At 44.1% G+C, this 19132-nt stretch overlaps 1 protein-coding gene across 1 annotated transcript; it reads right to left on the bottom strand.

The window, feature by feature from the left end:
* Positions 1 to 415: 415 nt before the first annotated feature.
* Positions 416 to 17681, bottom strand: PEX6 (peroxisomal biogenesis factor 6). The gene is made up of 17 exons (XM_083494245.1): positions 16776 to 17681; positions 14726 to 14889; positions 13439 to 13522; positions 12601 to 12703; positions 11980 to 12116; positions 11425 to 11536; positions 10199 to 10407; positions 9705 to 9897; positions 8997 to 9073; positions 7967 to 8099; positions 6416 to 6621; positions 6271 to 6332; positions 5912 to 6020; positions 4261 to 4377; positions 3240 to 3317; positions 1923 to 2062; positions 416 to 925 (listed from the first exon to the last, which is right to left on the bottom strand). Exons 1-17 carry the CDS (start codon positions 17664 to 17666, stop codon positions 792 to 794), a joined length of 2949 nt encoding a protein of 982 aa, XP_083350371.1. The 5' UTR covers positions 17667 to 17681; the 3' UTR covers positions 416 to 791.
* Between the last annotated feature and the right edge of the window lie 1451 nt (positions 17682 to 19132).

Genomic DNA, 19132 nt, shown 5'->3' with positions numbered 1-19132 from the left:
AGGCTGCCAGCCTGAGCTGCCTTGCTCCATAGCTCGAAAAAGGGGATTTGAATCCCCTCCCCTGGCAAATGCAGAAGTGGTAGGATAAGTCCAGCAAGCCAAAGAGTACAAAGGTATCAGTCTCTCTTCTCCCCCCCCCAACAATAAAAAATGGGAATATTTTACCTTATTGCTACAATTGTAAACACCAATGAGATTATATTATATTGGCAGATTACATAAACTTGGCAAAATGGTGAAGGAGCCAGCATGGGAACAAGACCAGTTCTACAAAACACTTAATTAAATATGTGATTGCATTAAGCATCAGAGTGCCCTACAGGAAGGAAGGCGAGCTCTGCTCTGCTTTGATGGTTTTCTCTTTCTCCCTCCGAAAACCTTAGTTCATAAAAGGCACTAAAGAGCATTTACGTCATTCTGGCAAAGAAACAGGATTTTTATTTATCCATTCTTAGACACGGCCACTGCACCACCACCACCCAAATATTAGCATCCAAAGGTTTTCCACTGGGTGTTCAAGAAACCTGAACTTCTCATATATAAGCAAGGGTGCTGAGAACTCCTGAGGATTAGCTTGAGAGAGTTCTTACCCAGCTAAGCAGCCAATAGTCTCAGTTCCATGCCTAGATCCCATTTTCAGTTTTTCTCACTCACCTGGCCATTGGAATCCACTGTTTTCACTTCTCCAGCAGAACAGACAACAACACATCAAAAATTTCTTCCAGATTCCATGTAATTATACAGTTCCAACCATATGTATCCCTTTCTTTCTGGTCCTGCTGGATCCTTAATCAAGCAGCAAATCTCTGCTGGATTAGTTTGTATCTAAGCAGTTCTGGTTCGGAAACAGACGGCTGCAGCCTTGTTGCAGCTTGTACAAAGTCCTCCATGGTTAGAGTTAGGTCTGAAGTCTCTGTGTCTAGCCCTGGAGAAAAAGAGCAAAATGGTTGCCAAAAAAGTTACTCATTTTAGACATGTCAGATGCTGCACACCCACAAACTGTCCCTGGGTGTGCAAAATGGGGTGGGGAGCAGTGGAAAGATGCAAAAACTTCTACAAGTCTTTCAAGTGCAGAGAGAAACTCGAACAACTGTGAATAGTGCTCCAAAGTGCAAAACTCTCCCTAAGAGTTTTCATAGTGCACTGATTCTTTACACTGGACAACATCTCGTTTCCACGTTTTACCAAACGACAGAATCCTAACAGCTGGATCAAGACCCACTTCTGCCAGTCTCTCATAGATATGCGTTGAACAGGTTCCCACCTCAAGCAAAGTCAGTTCAGTCCAATCCAGATAGCACAATTAGACCCCCACAAGTAACTCAACCTATTTTCCAAAGAATGCCTCAAGAACAGAACCAAGGGTGGCACAGGTAGCAGCAATACAGAAAATTCTGAGAGACGCATCACAGGGGAAATAATATATTCCACCCTCAGGTCTGAAATAACGCTACAGCCTGTAAAAAGGAGATTTTCTATATATCATTCCCATAAAAGAAGCCCAAGAACAAAGGAATATTTTACCCTTCCAGTTAATGCCTGCTAATTCCTCTCAATTACACACACCCCTGTCTGCCAAGTGTCTCAGAGGCTTGAGACTAATCTGATTTTCTACTCTACTATTTAGAACTGATCTTTGCTTATTGATATGCAAGTCCAAACAGAAGGACGTAAAGCAATAATAGTTTTGCCAAACACTTGATCAAACGTTTATTTAAAATATTTGTATTCTGCCTTTCTATCCCATCACTGGAGATGGATGGACACAGTAAAGAGTTCAGTTATCTTGTTCACGGAATTAGCTTCAAAGAAACAATAGCCCATGAAGAACATTTTTCTCTTTCCAGAACCTGTCCACCAACTGCCTGCTGTGCATTTTTCTTAGTAGATTTGAATCTAGCTGAGCTATGCCAGTTCCTTACCTTCCTCTATCCACACCACTTTTCTTTTAATAGCAGACATCATGGCATCTGAGCAGAGTGCATATATGTCTGCTCCCGTTAGCTGTACGGGACACTTGTCAAGGATACCAAGGAGACTGACGGAAGGATCCAGCTTAAACCTACCAAGGAAGAATATATCCAAGGCTTAGTATCAAAGAAAGATTGTTGTTAGACTGCAGCCCGTCTGAGAGCTGTGGACAGAAAGGAATAACCCTAAATCCCAGGTTCAAATGAGTGTGATCATAGAAATGTAGAGTTGGAAGGCACTCCGAGGATCATCTAGTTCAGGGTTTCCCAAACTCGGATCTCTAGCTGTTTTTGGACTGCAACTCCCATCATCCCTAGCTAGCAGGACCAGTGGTCAGGGATAATGGGAACTGTAGTCCAAAAACAACCAGAGAGCCAAGTTTGAGAAATCCTGATCTAGTCTGACTCCCTGCAATTCAGGATCATGCAGCTGTCCCAAACGGGGTTCAAACCTGCAACCCTTAGCATTATCAGCACCATGCTCTAGCCAACTGAGCTATCCAGGCCTAATGTGGCAAACACCAAATGAGAATTATCTGTCTCACAATAGCACACACCTCTCTTGGGAAGATTTGCAGCCAATTTAACATTCACAGCTTTCTAAGATCAGAAACTTCATAGTGCAAGGTTGTCTACTCTACTTTTCTTTTAACAAAAGCAGCAAAAGGAAGTGCTGATGCAGTGGGCTAAGCTATCAAGCCCAAATCAGCAGAGGCTGTTAATCCAGTTTTAACCTATACTGCAGTTCTGCTGCTTTCACCACTCCATAAAGAGTATAAGACAACCCTGCTGGACCAAGCCAAAGGCCCATCCCATTCTCACAATGGCCACCTAGATGCCTATGGAAAGCCTGCAGATCAGGACCTAAACACAGCATCTTTTAATTCCCAGCAACTGGAATGCAGAGGTATGGTGCTTCCAACAGTGTGGATAGTACATAGCCTTATCCCTCATGCATTTGTTACAGTAAATTGGTTTGCTTAAAACGGGAAGCAATCAAATAAGCCTCATGCTCAAGAGCAGAAGGGAATGCACAAGGACAGCACTTATTCACAATTTTGCAGCCCATGATGTGAAAGATCTTCTGAATGCAAACCAGCAAGTTGCAGTTGTACTTAGCTGCTTGTAGGAGTGGAGGTACCACTTTGCACAGACTTCTCTTCCCCTGCGGAGTGAACAGCTATATACAAGGAATACTAAGGCCATGAAATATTGGGAATCACAGGGCTTTCGCTTTGTCACTACTTTTATTTTATGGTAGGCACTCACTTTCTGGTGATAGCATTTAGTACTTGCAGCTGAGAGTCTCGGTCTTCATTTATACCCACATAGACCAATTTATCAAATCTGCCAGGGAAACAGACAATAAAGAGACAAAGTGCAGTTGTCCAATATACATACATGCTATTCAGAAAACACACACAACCCCAAGAAGATCTGAGAGCAGACTTCTATTGTTAGGCTGTGGAGCTTTTAATTCAATATAGCAAACATTTTCCAAGTAGCTCCACTCACAGTGTGCAAAGAAATGAGAAGAAAAAAGTGCAACCTTCAAGAAAGCCCGCACCTGGCTCTGTGCATAACTGATACCTTCTACAATGAAGATGGGGGCTATTTTGACTAGGGCACTTGCCTAGGGCCCACAGGGGAAGTCTTATTCATTTTCCATAGAAGTTAAAGGGGCCCTTTTTGGTAGCCTGCCGTGTCCCATGATTTCCACCTGTTTTTAGAATGATGTTTGTACTTTAAAACATTAGTAAATTTTATTAAGTTGTCTGCCAAGACCTCCAGCAATTTTCAAGTGGTCTACGGGGGAAAAACATTTGAAATCTATTGCGCTAAATTAGAGCAAATGAATGCATCCAGCATCAAATAGGCAAGGAAGAAGCAACAAATTGTCTGTTATTTTGCGTGGAAAAGCACTTCAAGACCTCACTTTGGGCAGAGGATTTGTCTGCCAAAAATGTAACACAAACAGAACAGAAGGGACAGGCAACCTCTTAGTGCTTCACATCTTAACTTGCTTTCAAAGACTTGCAACAAGTGAGGGAGTGGGGAGTTAGGATACTACACTAATCTAACTTTGTCCTTGTCTCTACTGTAACTAAGTCATGGTACACACAAATGAAGTAATCACATCTTTTGTTTCCCTGTCTATATTTTAGATTTTAAGAGCCAGAGATCTGTTATACCTGTTCTTTGTAAAGTGCCACGTATATACATGTGCTGTGTGTTTGTGTTTGTGTGTGTGTGTGTGTGTGTGTAAAACCAATAATAGTGAGAATCATACCTGCCTGGCCGGAGCAATGCTGAATCTAGAAGATCAGGTCTGTTTGTAGCTCCAATAACGAAGACATCTCGAGAAGAATGAAGTCCATCAAGTTCTGCTAGTAGCTGAGACACCACTCTACCAAGGGGAAAAAGAAAAGATTTTTAAATGCCACAAATCCTAGTGCAGCCATTGAGCAAGCCAACTCATTACTCCAAACAGTACATACACAAAGCACTGGTTCAGATAGGTATGACCAAGCTAAGCTCAAAAGTATTACTGTACTAGTTGCCATACACCACTGAGAGAAAAACTACTTGCCTTGAACGAAAACAGTTCTTAATAGATAAGGTAGGGCAAAGGGGGTGTACAAGCAAGCCACTAACTTTGCAGAGTGAAGTAAGAATCAAAAATAGAACTTTTCTTCTCACAGCAAGAGCATCACGTCTTGGAAGATTGGCAAAATCCAATCTTCCTATATTTCTCTAGAACTGTAAGGTCCCGCTTCTCACAAGAGGCAGACATCGATTCTAAGAATCTTAAAGATTCACCCTGCTTTACAAATTTCTCATCTGACCAATGCCATGTTCTTCTCGTTCAAGGACCGAGTTATATTCTGCTTCACGTGACAGAACAAACCAACATTTGGTTAGTGCTATAGCTGTACTGGATATTTTTATTATTTTGTGTTATATACTGCTTAACACCGTAGTCTCTAAGTGGTCCACAATAAGGTTGCAAAAGATATAAAAGGATAAAATCAGTTTAAATTAACCATTAAAAATAAGAAAACTTAAATGCAAGCAGATATAAAAAAGGTCTACACCAATTGCCGGAAGTTCATCAGGGAGGAAATCTATCTGATCTCAGCCGGGAGTGAGTTTTGACAGAAATGGGCCCACAATACTGAACACCTGGCAGGTATGAGCCATGCATCTAAGTCATGGGGACAGACTGGGCAGGGATAGAAGGAATCAGGTGGTGCTCATGGTATCGTAGACACCAGTTGTTGCGGGCCTTCCATATGAATATAAAAACTTGGCCCAATGGCATAAGGGCAGCTAGTGCAAGCTTTGAAGCACCAAATGCCTAGGCAGGTATTAGGCATCAAATACCCAGGGCAGTTGATATGCCTGTGAAGGCAGTTTTTAGCTGGGATCCAGAGATGAAGTCATATTTTGCTAGTGCTTTATATATATAGAGAGAGAGAGAGACATTTTGTTGAAGTTAACCTTGGTTGCAGGATCTGCTTTTTGTTCTATTACATCAAAATACAAAAAGATTGCTGCATTAACATTAGCGGCTGCCTTGAATATCCCACATAGAAAGGTGGGATATTAAGATTTTCGATAAAATTTATTTTCACCCTTTCTATCTTCTAGAACTAAGCCCCAATGCAGGAAAAAATAGGATCATGAAAGCTAAGGTTCAGGGACCAAAGACAACCTGTGTGCCATCAGGGAGTGGAGCACCCCAGCCTTTATAGTGTTTATACATTTGACAGTGGGAGTCCAGGTTTTATGGAACACATCCAGATACCTCCGGCCTGCCTGGATCTTTATACCAAGCATGGATAAAGGGGGAAAAAAAAGCAAGAGTTTGCACGGAGTTTGCCACAGCAGGATGCTTACGCTTCAGCATTCCTTAACAGCAGCTGACAAGTGGCACTCACCGGTCCATTACACCACCGGAGTCTCCACTCCGCCCACGACTGGGTGCCAAGGAATCAAGTTCATCAAAAAAGATAATGCAGGGAGCAGCTGCCCTGGCTCTGGCAAACACTGATATATGAGAGAGAGAGAGAGAGAGAGAGAGAGAGAGAGAGAGAAATTAATAGGTTCAGGTAGGTAGCCGTGTTGGTCTGAAGCAGTAGAAATATATTAAAAAATTAAAAAATTGTCTAGTAGCACCTTAGAAACCAACTCCTAAGTGTGCATGCACACTTCTTCAGAAATTAATGTGCATCTTGCAGAGTATGCTAAAACCAGCAGCATACATAATGCATAATGCATTCCTCTGCTCCACACCAACCTTCACGCACATTCTCCTCACTCTGCCCAACGTACATGTTGATGAGCTCCGGGCCCTTCACACTGAGAAAGAGAAAAGACAGGGCTGGTTATTCCGAGCTCTGCGCCCCAAGGCTCCCCTTATCCCTTTCTGCCACAATGCCCACCTGAGGAAAGTCATGGTGCATTCAGTTGCCACAGCTTTTGCTAGCAACGTTTTCCCTGTTCCGGGAGGGCCATAGAGCAGAAGGCCAGAGCGGCGAAGACCTAAAGATAGTAGCTCTGGGTGTTCTAGAGGAAGCTGAATGGTGTCCAAGATCTCCTTCTTCACTTCCTGGAGCCCACCAACATCTTGCCAGAAGACAGAAGGTATCTGCGGAGACAGGACAACCTTGCAACTCTTGCCAAGTCTACAACCCTATTTCATAAACCAAGACTTGCACTTTTTTTCTTTTTACGGTGCTCTCAAGACACAGTCCCATAAACCCTTTGAGACCACAACACTCCCCTCTGCGCCATCCAGCGACTGCCACCGCTCTCACAGCATCCTCCTCCTGCTCCAAGGGGCAAGTGAAGACTGGTCTCATCTGGAATCATCCATGTTGCACCCTTAACTGCACTTTAGCTACCTTTAGTAGCTCTTCTCCCTTACGTACTCACTTACACCTTAATATCAAAAGGTGAAGCCCTGCTGCTTATTTCATGTATTGACAATGCATTATTAATTCATTTATATAACACCAAATCATAGGTAAAGGATGAAGAGGAAGAGGGAGGCTTACAGTTCTGATTGGAATTTTTCAAACAGTTTCTGGCTCATAAAGTTGCTACTTTACAACGGACTCAATCACAAAAAATAGATTTCAGTGTACATGGACCAATTGTCCTTGTCTATATCTGGAAACTGTTTATGTTCAAACTGTTGCATGTTCAAAGATCAAAAACACAGTAAGGTTCCAAGTCCACAGTGCAATTGTTGGCAGAGAGCTAGCTGCCTTTCCAGTGTTGTAGAATTAGATTTTCTCAGTTATGAGGGCTTGCGAGACTCATTTATGTTGCCCATTCATTAGCTCCAACAATATCAGAATGAAAAACGGGATTATGTGGATTTCCTTGAGCCTTAAAGTGGTTCAAGGTTGAATACCAATTAATGTGTTCCACAACCCCTGTCCGAAAAGGAAGCAGAAGATTCCTGTATTTTAATATAGTAAGATCTGCATGATTACACAGCTTTCCCCAGTTAATAGTACTACTACTAGGGGTAATGTTCCTTCCCAAGGACACCAACATTTTAGACACCATCTCTCTGGAATTTCCTACGGGGGGGGGACTCAATTTGGCCCTGCAATTGTTAGTGAAAGGAGAGAAGTTTTGGGTTTTTTACACTGGAAAATTTACAGATTACTACGAATTTATTTTGTCTAAGCTTTGATAAGCATTGCTCCCTCCCTACTTCTTTATAATGTTTTTAACATTTATGACTGGATATTCTATTGATTTTAAACTAATGTACACCCTCGATTGTGATTATGACTGAAATGTTATGAATAAAATTTGTGAAAGATCGCGTAAGCACTGAGCTATCTAGTTAGTATGGTTTAGTCATTGGAGCAAGACGCGATGATGACATTCTCCACTTAATTGTAGCAGAGAGTTGCATGAGAACTCAGAGGGTGGTTTGTGGGGGTTTTTAAAATCAAGCTTCTTATTGGTCATACCTTTGGAGCTCCTATTGCTTGCGAATGAGCATCATGCAGCTTATCCAGTGCAACACCAAAATCTTCTGCTAGAAGAGGGAAGCCTGCAGCACAAAAATCATGTTCTTCCTCCTCACTCAGTCCCCCCAGGAAGCTGGCAAAGTGGAAACAGAAACAGCAAACTGTTTTCTGCAATCTTGATAATAATAAAAAGTTAATTGGACCACAGGTCTCCAAATTACAGGGCTGAGCTGGGTGCTGATGTGCCAAAGATAGGTGCCCTCAATTTTGATCATTTGCAGGGCACACCAACCAGCTGCACCACAAAGGTGTTTGAGAACCCTGACAATCAGGTTCTGCTGTACTGCAGAAATGAAACAATCACTGAGAAATCAGGCACAAAGTCAAATGCGCATCTGAGCAGGATGTTATCGCTCTACACTATATTGCTCTCAGATGAGCTTTGATGACTAAGGCTCAATCAGCCCTTAAGAGCGAGAGCAAAGTAGCTTCATTTCCCCTTCACTGACATTGCCTTGCAGCCCAATCTGGCTGGCTCTGATACCATCAGGGATAGTATAGTGAAAAGGAATTAAGTTGCCCTATTTAAGCTGAGAAATTGCTCCAAAGCGGCAGTAGGCGAAGGAACTATGGTTGGAAGCAGGGAAGAGAAACAGTGCAAAAACAGAAAAATAGAAGGTTCCTGTGGGGATTCTCTAGCCCAGCATACTTTCACCAAAAAGTCTTAAGAGTCACTGGGGCTCTATCAAATGCTGCCACAGTAAGTTTCCAAAGACAAATCTTTTCAGTCATTTTACTAAGCCACGACCCCATGAACACATGCAAACTGGAGAGGGTGGACTCTTTGTACTTGCTCCTTGTGCTATTCCCTCCTGACTCCTGGCACCTCAGATCTTGAAGATCACAAACCGGCATGCCTCCCTTATCCCATCCACAGTTAGGAAACCTAAATCTCATCTTCCAAAGTGTATAAAACATTTGCAGCAATCACCTGAAGGCTTACAAATCACCAAAAAGTCTCCTCCAGTACCTTGAATTCTGGATCCTTGCACAGGCTGCACGGCTGCTGTGGGAAAGCAAAGTGCAGAAGTCTCCCAGAACGAAGCCCTGCAAACATGGAACAAGATGCTAGTAGTGGAGCAATTCCCAAGGCAAGCAGAGGAAGCATTCTGAAATAAGACCCCTTAAGGATAAGGATGAAGAGGTTTAATTCTCTACACAGAAAAATCTGGGGAAATCCTCCTGTACCCATTCCCTCAAGCTATGTGAGCACACCACTGAAGTAATGGAGAATGCTACTGCAGGCAGGTTTATATTGGTTTGCAAGGGCCTCCAAGCCCTCCTAGCGAAGGCAACCAAGATACCTATATTTGTGTAATACTGGCTATCCATAGGCCAGAACTCAAGTCAAATAGCTACATGAGCTTGACCACATTCCCAGTTTACATACTGTAGATAATTCTTTTTGATAAGTCTTTTCCAGGGAATCTGACTTGGCTTTGCATAAGAAGGTCCCAGGTTCAATCCCCAATGTCTCTAGCTAGGGCAGGGAGAGGCCCTGGTCTGGAACCATGGAGAGCTGCTGCCAGACAACACTGGGTTAAAAGGGACCAATGGCCTGGTTGTTCTTTCCTACTGCAAGGTGATCATTCAGCACTAGAAGAAATCACACACTGTGGCAACTAAGCTCCTCTTGTAACATCGACTAGGCTGTCCTGCCGTTTGGGATGCAACTCACCGCGCTTTGCCGGGCTAGCTTAGTCAGGCTCACTTCTTTTCCCAAAGGCAAGCCCTCTGTCAGCATGCTTAGAATGGCCTTCCTCTGCTCCTCAGACGGTGCTTCGATTTTCAGGTCATGAAGGAAAGCCGTCTGCAAGTCCGTAGGGACATTCCCAAGCCTGGTCGTTGTTCCTACTACCAGGACAGGATAACTAGTGAGAAAACACACAGATGAGCCATGAATATTTCAGCCAGGGTTGAGAACACAATGCTGGATCCAGCAGGGCTCTTCTTAAGTGCTTACGTGAAAATCGCAGTTAGAATATAAAGAAAGCCCCACTCTATATTGATAATACACCGTGTGTTTTTTAGAGCAGTGATCCAAAATTTCAATATCACGCAGCCAGAGAAGAACTACTCAATTAACTGCTAGGTTGTAGAATCAGGCACACCATAGTGATAGCCATCCTTCAGAAACAAAACACCAGAAAATCCTAGTCTGACGATCCATACCTAGTACTTGCCTCTCTGTCCAGGAGAAGGTGCCGTAATGCAAGAATTACTCGGGAGTCCTCCCCAAGTCCATCACGATCTCTTCCCAGCAGCTCTATATCTTTCATTAGCAGGACACAAGGGCTATAGACCTCAGCCTGTGAGAACGCAGCATGCAGTTTTGCTTCTGTGGATCCACTGGTGTCACCACACAAACTAACACAATCCACCTACAGGAAGGCAGGGGACAAAGATATGTTGAGGACTGCATTGCAAAAATATTTGAAGAATACATGCAGGGGAAATGGCTGCAGATTCTGCTGATCTAGACTAGTTTATTCCTTGGACACATTTTTAACCTACAACCATACAATAACCTCTTTTACAACTGTGCATGCCCACCATTTTCTTGTAGACATCTTTAACAGGTGTGAGGATGGGAGAATTTTAGCAAGTGCAGACTATCCTATATGGGAAAGAAAAGCTGTATCAGGCTTCCTCTCATCTTACCACTTTCAGATTGTTGCTTTCTTATGGTTGGTATATAACTTTCATGAAAATTAAAGACAAATACAATTTGGTGGCCTCTCAACTGATACAACCCAGCAGTTGAAGAACAATATTACAGATAGGGGTAATTTTAATTTTTTAAGGCTATAGAAACAGTGTCCTGTTGTTTTCCCTATGCTAAAGCAAGATTTCAAACAAATGGAATACTTGATTAAAAAAATGCCTTCATAGGGAAGAAAAAGCAGTGGAAGCAGCACAGAGCTACAGTGCGGTGTCATCAATTGGTGGATAAACATGTCCTGATCCTCTGATGGTGGGAGTTTTGAGAGAAGACCCAGAAGTCCAAAACTGCCTCTTATTTCAGAGATGCATGCATTTAGAAAGAAGTATCCTTTATAAGGAAATTATAAAACCCCTATTATTCCTTGTAAGCACTCCCACCAGCAGAAGCACCCTGCATTCAGGTAAGATGCCCAAATTGGAAGGGGCAAGAGACAAATACAATTCATCCTCAGCTAAGAGGGAAAGAGGACAGATGTAGGGTGAAGAAGGAATATGCAATGCCAGAAGTTCTCTATGGAGAAACCACTTTTCTCCACTGTACCTGAGTGGCAATTTGGGGTCACAAAAGCAAAAAGAGAACATTGCTATTTGTAAGTAGCACTGCATTCTTTCAAGGCCATTTTCCAGATGTTCAATGACATTAAAAAATCAAATGGAAGGCTCAGACAAACTACCTTGAACAAATGGAGATTGAGGCGGCTACAGGCAGCTCTGACAGCTGTCAGTTTCCCCACACCACTGGGTCCTGAAAGAAGAATGCTTCCAGCTCCATTTAGTAGAGTCCCCCTAGAACACAAAAACCAGCAACTTCATTAATTAGTATTACAAAAGAAGAAAGCAAAAGAGGGAGTCTGCAGCACAACCACATAAACAAACGGGGAACCGGGCAGAGGGCCTTCTCAGTAGTGGCACCCTCCAGATGTCAAGAAGATAAAGAACTATACAACTTTTAGAAGACATCTGAAGGCAGCCTTGTATCAGGTCCCAAAGGTTCAATGAGAAATTGATTTCAGGCCCCACTGTCACAGGAGCACCTTGAATGAACAACACTTAAATGTGGCACGGTCCAGAACCAGAAAAATCCTACCACCCCATAACCAAAGTAATAGTACTGAATTCCCAAAATCTATCAGTAAATGGCAACAGCTACATGCAGCACAGACCCAGCCCCCAAAGCTATCCGCAGCAATGTATTATGTGGTAGAATTAGGTCGAGTCAGCTGACTTACCTACTGTGTAAGTGTGGCCCAAGAATATCACAAAGCTGTTTCACTATGTTGCAGAGTCCAGCAGGAGATAAACTATTCCAAAACCCATGAGCATTTTGAGACGGGAAAGATGGGACAGCACTGTTTGTTGAACCAACCTACAAAAAATGGGAAATGATAATTACCTGATATGAATATGTCTTCTCAAATCACTCAAATACCCTTTAGAGCAGTGATGGCCAAACTTGGACCTCCAGCTGTTTGGGACTACAACTCCCATCATCCCTAGTTAACAGGACCAATGGTCAGGGATTGTGGGAATTGTAGTCCCAAAAACAGCTGGAAGGCAAAGTTTGGCCATCACTGCTTTAGAGCAAAGGTAGCTGTTTAAATGACTGATCAGGTCCCTGGAAGTCCTACCACATTTTAATAGAAGAGAAATATTTTTTTCCTGTTTTGCAGCTAAGGAAAACAGGTGTTAAAAAGTTGGGATAAATGTGTTCCACTTCAACATTACATCTCTCTTTGAATTTTGTATGCAATGCCCTAACCATTATTTATATTTTTATATTTATTATACTCAAGAGCTCTGATGTCAGCACTAGAATATGCTATTTACCTAAAACACTTTTTAAACCTTACCAGAAATAAAGACGTGTTCTGAGTGTCGGCCAGGTACCCCAGGCTCTGCTCTTTTTCGTCTGCTGCTACTATCTTTTTTACCTTGAAGTAGAGGTCTGGCCATCTGAATGAATAATAATAATAATAATAAATTTTATTTATACCCAGCCCTGTCTGAAGAGCAAACAGGCTAAAATTCCAGTACCAAATGCATTGGTTAAATGAGGAATCAATAGAAAATAACTGGAGTATTTATATGAAAAAATATACTTTGCAAAAGCACAAGCTTTAGGTAGTTCTATGGATTTTTTCCTCAATTGCTATTTTTCTCCAAAAACACCAGCATTTACCATTTTCTGAAATTAAAGAACAGCCCCTAACATCACAGGACTTCCTTAGGTAGAAAGCCACAATCTGCAAGACTATAATACAGTGGCCCCTCGCAAGACGAAATTAATCCGTTCCGCAAGTCTCTTCGTCTTGCGGTTTTTTTCGTCTTGCGAAGCACGGCTATTAGCGGCTTAGCGGCTTTAAGAAAAAGGAAACAAACTCGCAAGAACTCACAAGACGTTTCGTCTTGCGAAGCAAGCCCATAGGGAAATTCGTCTTGCGGAATGACTCAAAAAACGGAAAACTCTTTCGTCTTGCAAGTTTTTCGTCTTGCGAGGCATTCGTCTTGCGGGGCACCACTGTAATGGTACCATCAATCCAGGGTAAACAAGCTTCTGATTTTCCAGGATAGCTCTCCCTGGGCATTTAACCCAAACCAATAGAGGCTACTTCAATCAGATTTTTTAGTAAGCAGACTGATAACTTCAAAATGGCAGATCAGTTAGCTTTAACAAAATGGAAAACATACCTAGAGAACTTATCTGAATTTCCTTCTAAGAACTCAGGATGCCCGACTGTTGGAATACACAGAATATCTTCCTCCTGGACTAGCCTGCAACAAAACAGTAATGGTGATACGTGTGTTATCAAACTAAAGGAAGGGAGAAAAATCTGTGTGACAATGCAATAGTATGAAAAGAAGCAAGGGAGGCCATCAGAAATATTTCAAGTGTTTAATACCCTGCGGCAGACAGATATGTGGTCTAACTAGCAATTTTAATTTTTGTCATGAACAGAAAGTGCTGAATGAACTTGTATGCCTCAAAAACAGAGGCCTCTTCACTGTACTGCCAGCATTTGGTGTGAAAAAGGAATCACCAGATGGAGAAACCTTTTTGCACAAATGCAGTAATATATAACTTGCCTGTTAAAATCATATTTAAATCAATTTGTTAGAAAGCATACAGAAAAAGTGAGGGGGAATGAAACATAGTGGGGGACTGTAACCTTAACATGGTATTTGTTACTTACATTATTTTTGTTTATAAAGACATCTATACTGCTTTTTAGGACAACTGTCTTACAAACCAATTCACATTAAAAAAACCAATCAGTAAAATATTACGGTAAAACTATAAAATCTCATTAGATTCAATGAATAAAGAAAACTACAATGAACATTGAAAAAATAGCTGATAATTTGGTCCAACATCACATTTCATTCTCCCAAGGCCATTCCTTTAAAGAGTGTGTCTATAAAGCATGTTTAAAAGAGATCAGGTTCTTGCTTAATTTTCACTGGAAATATGTTCTATGAGTTACTTTGCATTAACCAGCTTTCAGTCCAGATCTTGGACCACAACTCTCAGCTGTGATTAGCACCACTGGCCACTGAATAAGAGGAAAGTTGAGGGGGTTGGACTAGATGACCCTCAGGATCCCTTCCAACTCTACAATTCTATGAGTCTGTGAAATGACTGGGAAATGTGCTTGGCGTACAGACCCCACAAAGACAGGCTTAAGATCACAATGTTACTGCAAATGTTTTTAAGAGTTCTCTCAGCTGGCACAACCAATATATTTCACTGATTTAAGACAGATATTCTAAATATTTCCAGAATCAATACTTTACTTGTCCACTTATAATGTTTAAAAAGCCTAAGCAAGCTTCTCAAATGTGGCACATGAGCAACAAGCCCATGTCCTGCTAATTGTGTGCTCATGCAGTAAATAAGAAGCACAGTAACAAGATTATCCCTTGATCTCATAACGAGGGATGCAGAGGTTAAGTTATTGTCTTTACTGAAACGCTAACCTGGGAGTTTGAAAGTGTTGGTAGAGAATTTGGTCATATACTCCTGTGATGCTGTAGGCTGGTGAGGACACAATCTCTATGTGTAGCTCCTTGGCAAAGGGTGGCACAGATAGCAAGGACCGACTTCCTTTTAACTCCTGCGCACCAGCAGCTTCCCCATATCTCTACGGAGGACAAACAACCCTATTCCATTTTAATTCCACTACACAAAATTAACAACTAGGAGATTAGGACAGAACAATCTTTTTTAACTACAGTAACGAGTCTGACCAAACTGCGGGAGGCAGTGGAAGACAGAAGTGCCTGGCGTGCTCTGGTCCATGGAGTCACGAAGAGTCGGACACGACTAAACGACTAAACAACAACAACAAACCTTTGAGTACCAGGCCTAATTTTTCCCATCCCATAATAGGTTAGAGAAAACCCAATTTTCCAGTCACAAAGGTGTTTTAAACCTTTTAATTTCATTATTCCCACTTTAACATCATTGTTACAATCTGTAATTGTTCCATTTCATTCCCAGCTAACTTCACTGCCTACATTTTCACCCTCTGCCTTACAAACATGAGTATCCATACCTGCCAGTTTCCTGATAATGCTTAATACATGTGATTAGTTTACTCCAGTCTAGGAAAGCTTATGCCACAATAAGTTTGTTAATTTTTTAAGGTGCCACACAGCAAGATTGCTTCTTTGACTAACTCAGTGGCAGATGTTTTCATTCATTCAGTACATATGTGTATGGAACAGGAGCTCCAATCTCTGTTGGTAATTCTGAATATACAACTAGGGGGTGGTAGTTTTTCCAAAAGCATTCCAGCCTGCAGTTAAGGGTGAAATTTTCAATGTATAAATCAAGAAAGAAAGGAATGACGTCTCTGAAGGGGAAACACCATCTCTAAATGCAAGATAAAGCTCAATGAAGTTCATAAAAGTGGAAAGGAGATAAAGATGAGCGATTGTTATGCAATCCTGAATACAGAACTAACTTTACCCAAGCAGTCACACACCTGCTACCTTTGGGTCCATACACTGGCATAATCACACAAGATTTTTTAAAATTGTATACAGATAGAGATCCTCCCCATGCTGCACTTCAGAAGTTCCCAAACTTCCACTTTAGAGACTCTCAGTTCATCTCTAACTGTAGAATCAAAGTCCACCACAACATCTTCACAACAATCTTTGCATGCTGTCATGACAAACTCATGATCTTGCCTTTCACTTTTAATCCTCATTGCTGTTAACAACAGTGCTATAGCAAAGAGCTGCAGCTTCCCTCAGCTAAGACCCTACTGAGCCCTAACTAGCTTAAAAGTTAGCATGCTATGCATTAAGGAGTCTTTCTGCTAAGCACATCTTTTACAATATAGGCTAGGTTCCACAGATAACTAAAGACTCTTCGCAGATGCTATAGACCTACACTACTGCTGTAATCCTGATGTGGCAACTACCTCTTCTTGCTCTATGGCGTTTGACACAAAGGTACGCAGCCACATTTTTTCCTTATATAACCACAACTCTATTGCAGACAAGCCCCATCCTGCTACTAGTCCAATTTCCACATACCAAACAAGCCACACCAAAGGGGATAAGATAACTTTACCCTTGCGGGGGTGGCATTGGCCAGATTTACGGGCATTATTCTCCCTCCAAACAGGAGGTCTTGCATTCAGTTCCCAGATGTGTGAGGTGGGCATGCATTTGGTAAAAAGTCTGTAGCCGGTTGTTTTGCCTCCTGAAACATCTGGGAGTCACACCCACTTGCTGGGTGACCTTGGGCTAGTCATACTTCTCTGAAGTCTCTCAGCCACACTCACCTCACAGAGTGTTTATGGGGGGGGGGGGAGGTAAAGGAGATTGTTAGCCGCTTTGAGACTCCTGAAGGGGAGTGAAAGGCGGGATATCAAATCCAAACCCCTCTTCTTCTCAGTCCCAGCAGGAAGAACCGTGGTAATTGGAAAGCTGCCCTACATGGTGCGAGGCAGCTTCCCACGCTCAGCACCTGTTTTCCCAGCTGGGCGCCTCACTCCGCACAGGTGCAACCCACCTGGATTTTAAGGAGCGCGCCTTCCAGAGGGTCGCAGGACAGGTTGAAGGCCAAGGTGGCGGGGAGCAGCGCCCTCTCGTGCGGAAAGGCGTCCTCCTCGGCGGCTCGGCGTCGCCTGTCCTCGGCGAGGGAGAAGTACCACCGGGGGTCGAGGGCTCGCACGGTGGCCAAGTGGCGGGAGCCGCCTTCCGGCCTCGACACGGACACCCACTCCCCGTGGAAAAGGCCCAGGCTGCGCAGGCCGCCGCGGGTCACCCACAGGGTCTCGCCGGCCTCGCCTCCCCACAGGGCTGCGTGGCCCCGCTCCGCCTTCACCAGCCGCTCCCCGCCGTGCGCCCACGCAGACACCAGCGGCGGCGGCTCCCCGCTCCGCTCCCGGCTCTCCCCGCCGCCGCCGCCCCTCAGTTCAGTCACGGCCAAGCGGGTGCCGGCGCCCAGCAGCCCTTGCAGGGCCGGCCGGGCCTCCAGCACCAGCAGCCCTGAGCCCGGCAGCGTCTCCCCGCGCCGCACCAGGACGCTGGAGCCCGAGGCGGCGGCGGGTCGCGGAGCCCGCCCCGCCCCCGCCGCCCCTAGCAACACCCAGCCTAGCAACGGCGGCCTCCTCACGGGCCAGACCCGCACGCGCCTCCCCGCCGCCAGGCCCAGCTGCCTCAGGAAGGCCCGGCCCAGCCACAGCTCCGGCTCCGAGGCCGCCTCGGCCTCCAGCAGCGCCGCGCACAGCAGCACCGGCTGCGCCTCAGACCCTGCCGGGCGGACGGCCAGCACCAGAGGGCCGCCCGCCGCCGCCACCGAGGCCCATTGCCTGTCGGCCGGGGCCACCAGCAGCCCCGCGGCCGCGGGCAAGTCCTGCGGGACGGCGTCGCCCAGGCTGCGCAGCACCGCCACCGCCATAGAGAGGCCCTCAGAGCGGCGGGGAGGAAGCTTCCCGGGAGGACCACAGAGAGAAGGCGCAGGAAGGAACGCCCCTTCACGGGCACTTCCGGCCCGAGTTTGGAAAACGCCCAATGAGAAAGTAGACGTGCGGATAACTAGAGATACGAGCGGGTAGAGTGGCGCCGCTGGCAGGGGTGGGCTCACGGCGGACGCACAAGAGCGCTCTTCCCTTTCCGCGGTTTCCAGTAGCTGTCGCTCAGAAGCATTTCTGCCTCCCGACCGTGGAGGCAGAGCACAGCCACCATGTAAATAAAAGGGGTTTAGGGGCCCTCGGGGTTCTTCCTAGGTCATGTCCTCTTCCTAAGCCACAGGTCCTGCTCCAGACCCTCCTTAAGTGGCTTTGTCTGCTTGGAAGGCACCCTTGAACCATGCTAATTCCTGTTTGCTTGCTTGGATGGGCAGAAAGGGCATGTAGAAACCTGACACTTGTGTGCTTGGGACGTGGCCCCTTGTAGAAAGGGAAAAACCCCATCCATTGATCTGCCCACTTTTGCCTCTGGTCTTGCTCACCATTGGTGTGCAGCCTCCAGGAAGTTGCTCATCCAAGAATGTGGCCCTTGGAATTAAAAAGGTCACCCCTTCGCTCAGTGTGGAAGAGAAAAGTGCATTCTATGCAACAAGAGCAAATTCTTGTTTAAGGTTTTTTGTTAAGAAGTCGATGGCTTTTCAGTAGCACTCGACCGGTATTTATAGATTAGTATTTACAGTGGGGAGCAGCACTTGGCATCTTCTTTCCAGAGTTTTATTTTTAATTTATAAATATTGTTATATATACTTAACTTGATCCTGTTTTAAATAATAATGGACTAAACTTACCACACACTCCACAACACCTCCTTCTCCAAATGTTTTCCCCGCAATAACACTGTAAGAGTTTCCTGCAGTTATTTAAAGAGCTGAGCTGGGGATAGGCAAACTAAAACAAACTCCTAGCAATAGTTGAATCAAACCTGAATCCCTGTGAAATGCTGCTGTTAATGGCAGAGAATACCGGTGAGTTGTTTATGGAATCAGAACTGAATGCTTTTATTGTGTTTTGCAATGCGGCCTGATCCTGTACATAATTTCTCAGCGGTAAGCCCCTTATTTCAATGAGACATACAAGCATGTAAGTTACCATAGGACTGCAACCATAAAAGCCAATAATTGCCCTCTGTGCTCATTATTGCCCATCCTTAATATCTAAAACCAGGTGCTGAATGTAACTGAAGCCTCATGTACTTGTATATCCAGGACTAAAAAGGAAAATATATGTGCAGTTTGAATCTGGCCAAAGAGAGCTCCAGGGGAGCTGCTGTTTCTTCTGTGGACTGTTGCTGCTTTAGAATTAGTAGAGCCCACCTGTGTCCCTACTTGCTGCCCACCTGATCAACCTAGGCAATTGTAAATAAATATATAGGGTTGGTTGTTGTGGTTTTTTTTAA

Source organism: Podarcis liolepis, assembly GCF_965112155.1.
Source record: "Podarcis liolepis genome assembly, chromosome: 3".
Lineage (NCBI taxonomy): Eukaryota > Metazoa > Chordata > Lepidosauria > Squamata > Lacertidae > Podarcis > Podarcis liolepis.
The sequence above is the reverse complement of the archived record's forward strand: the minus strand, read 5'-3'. Positions and strand labels throughout refer to the sequence as shown.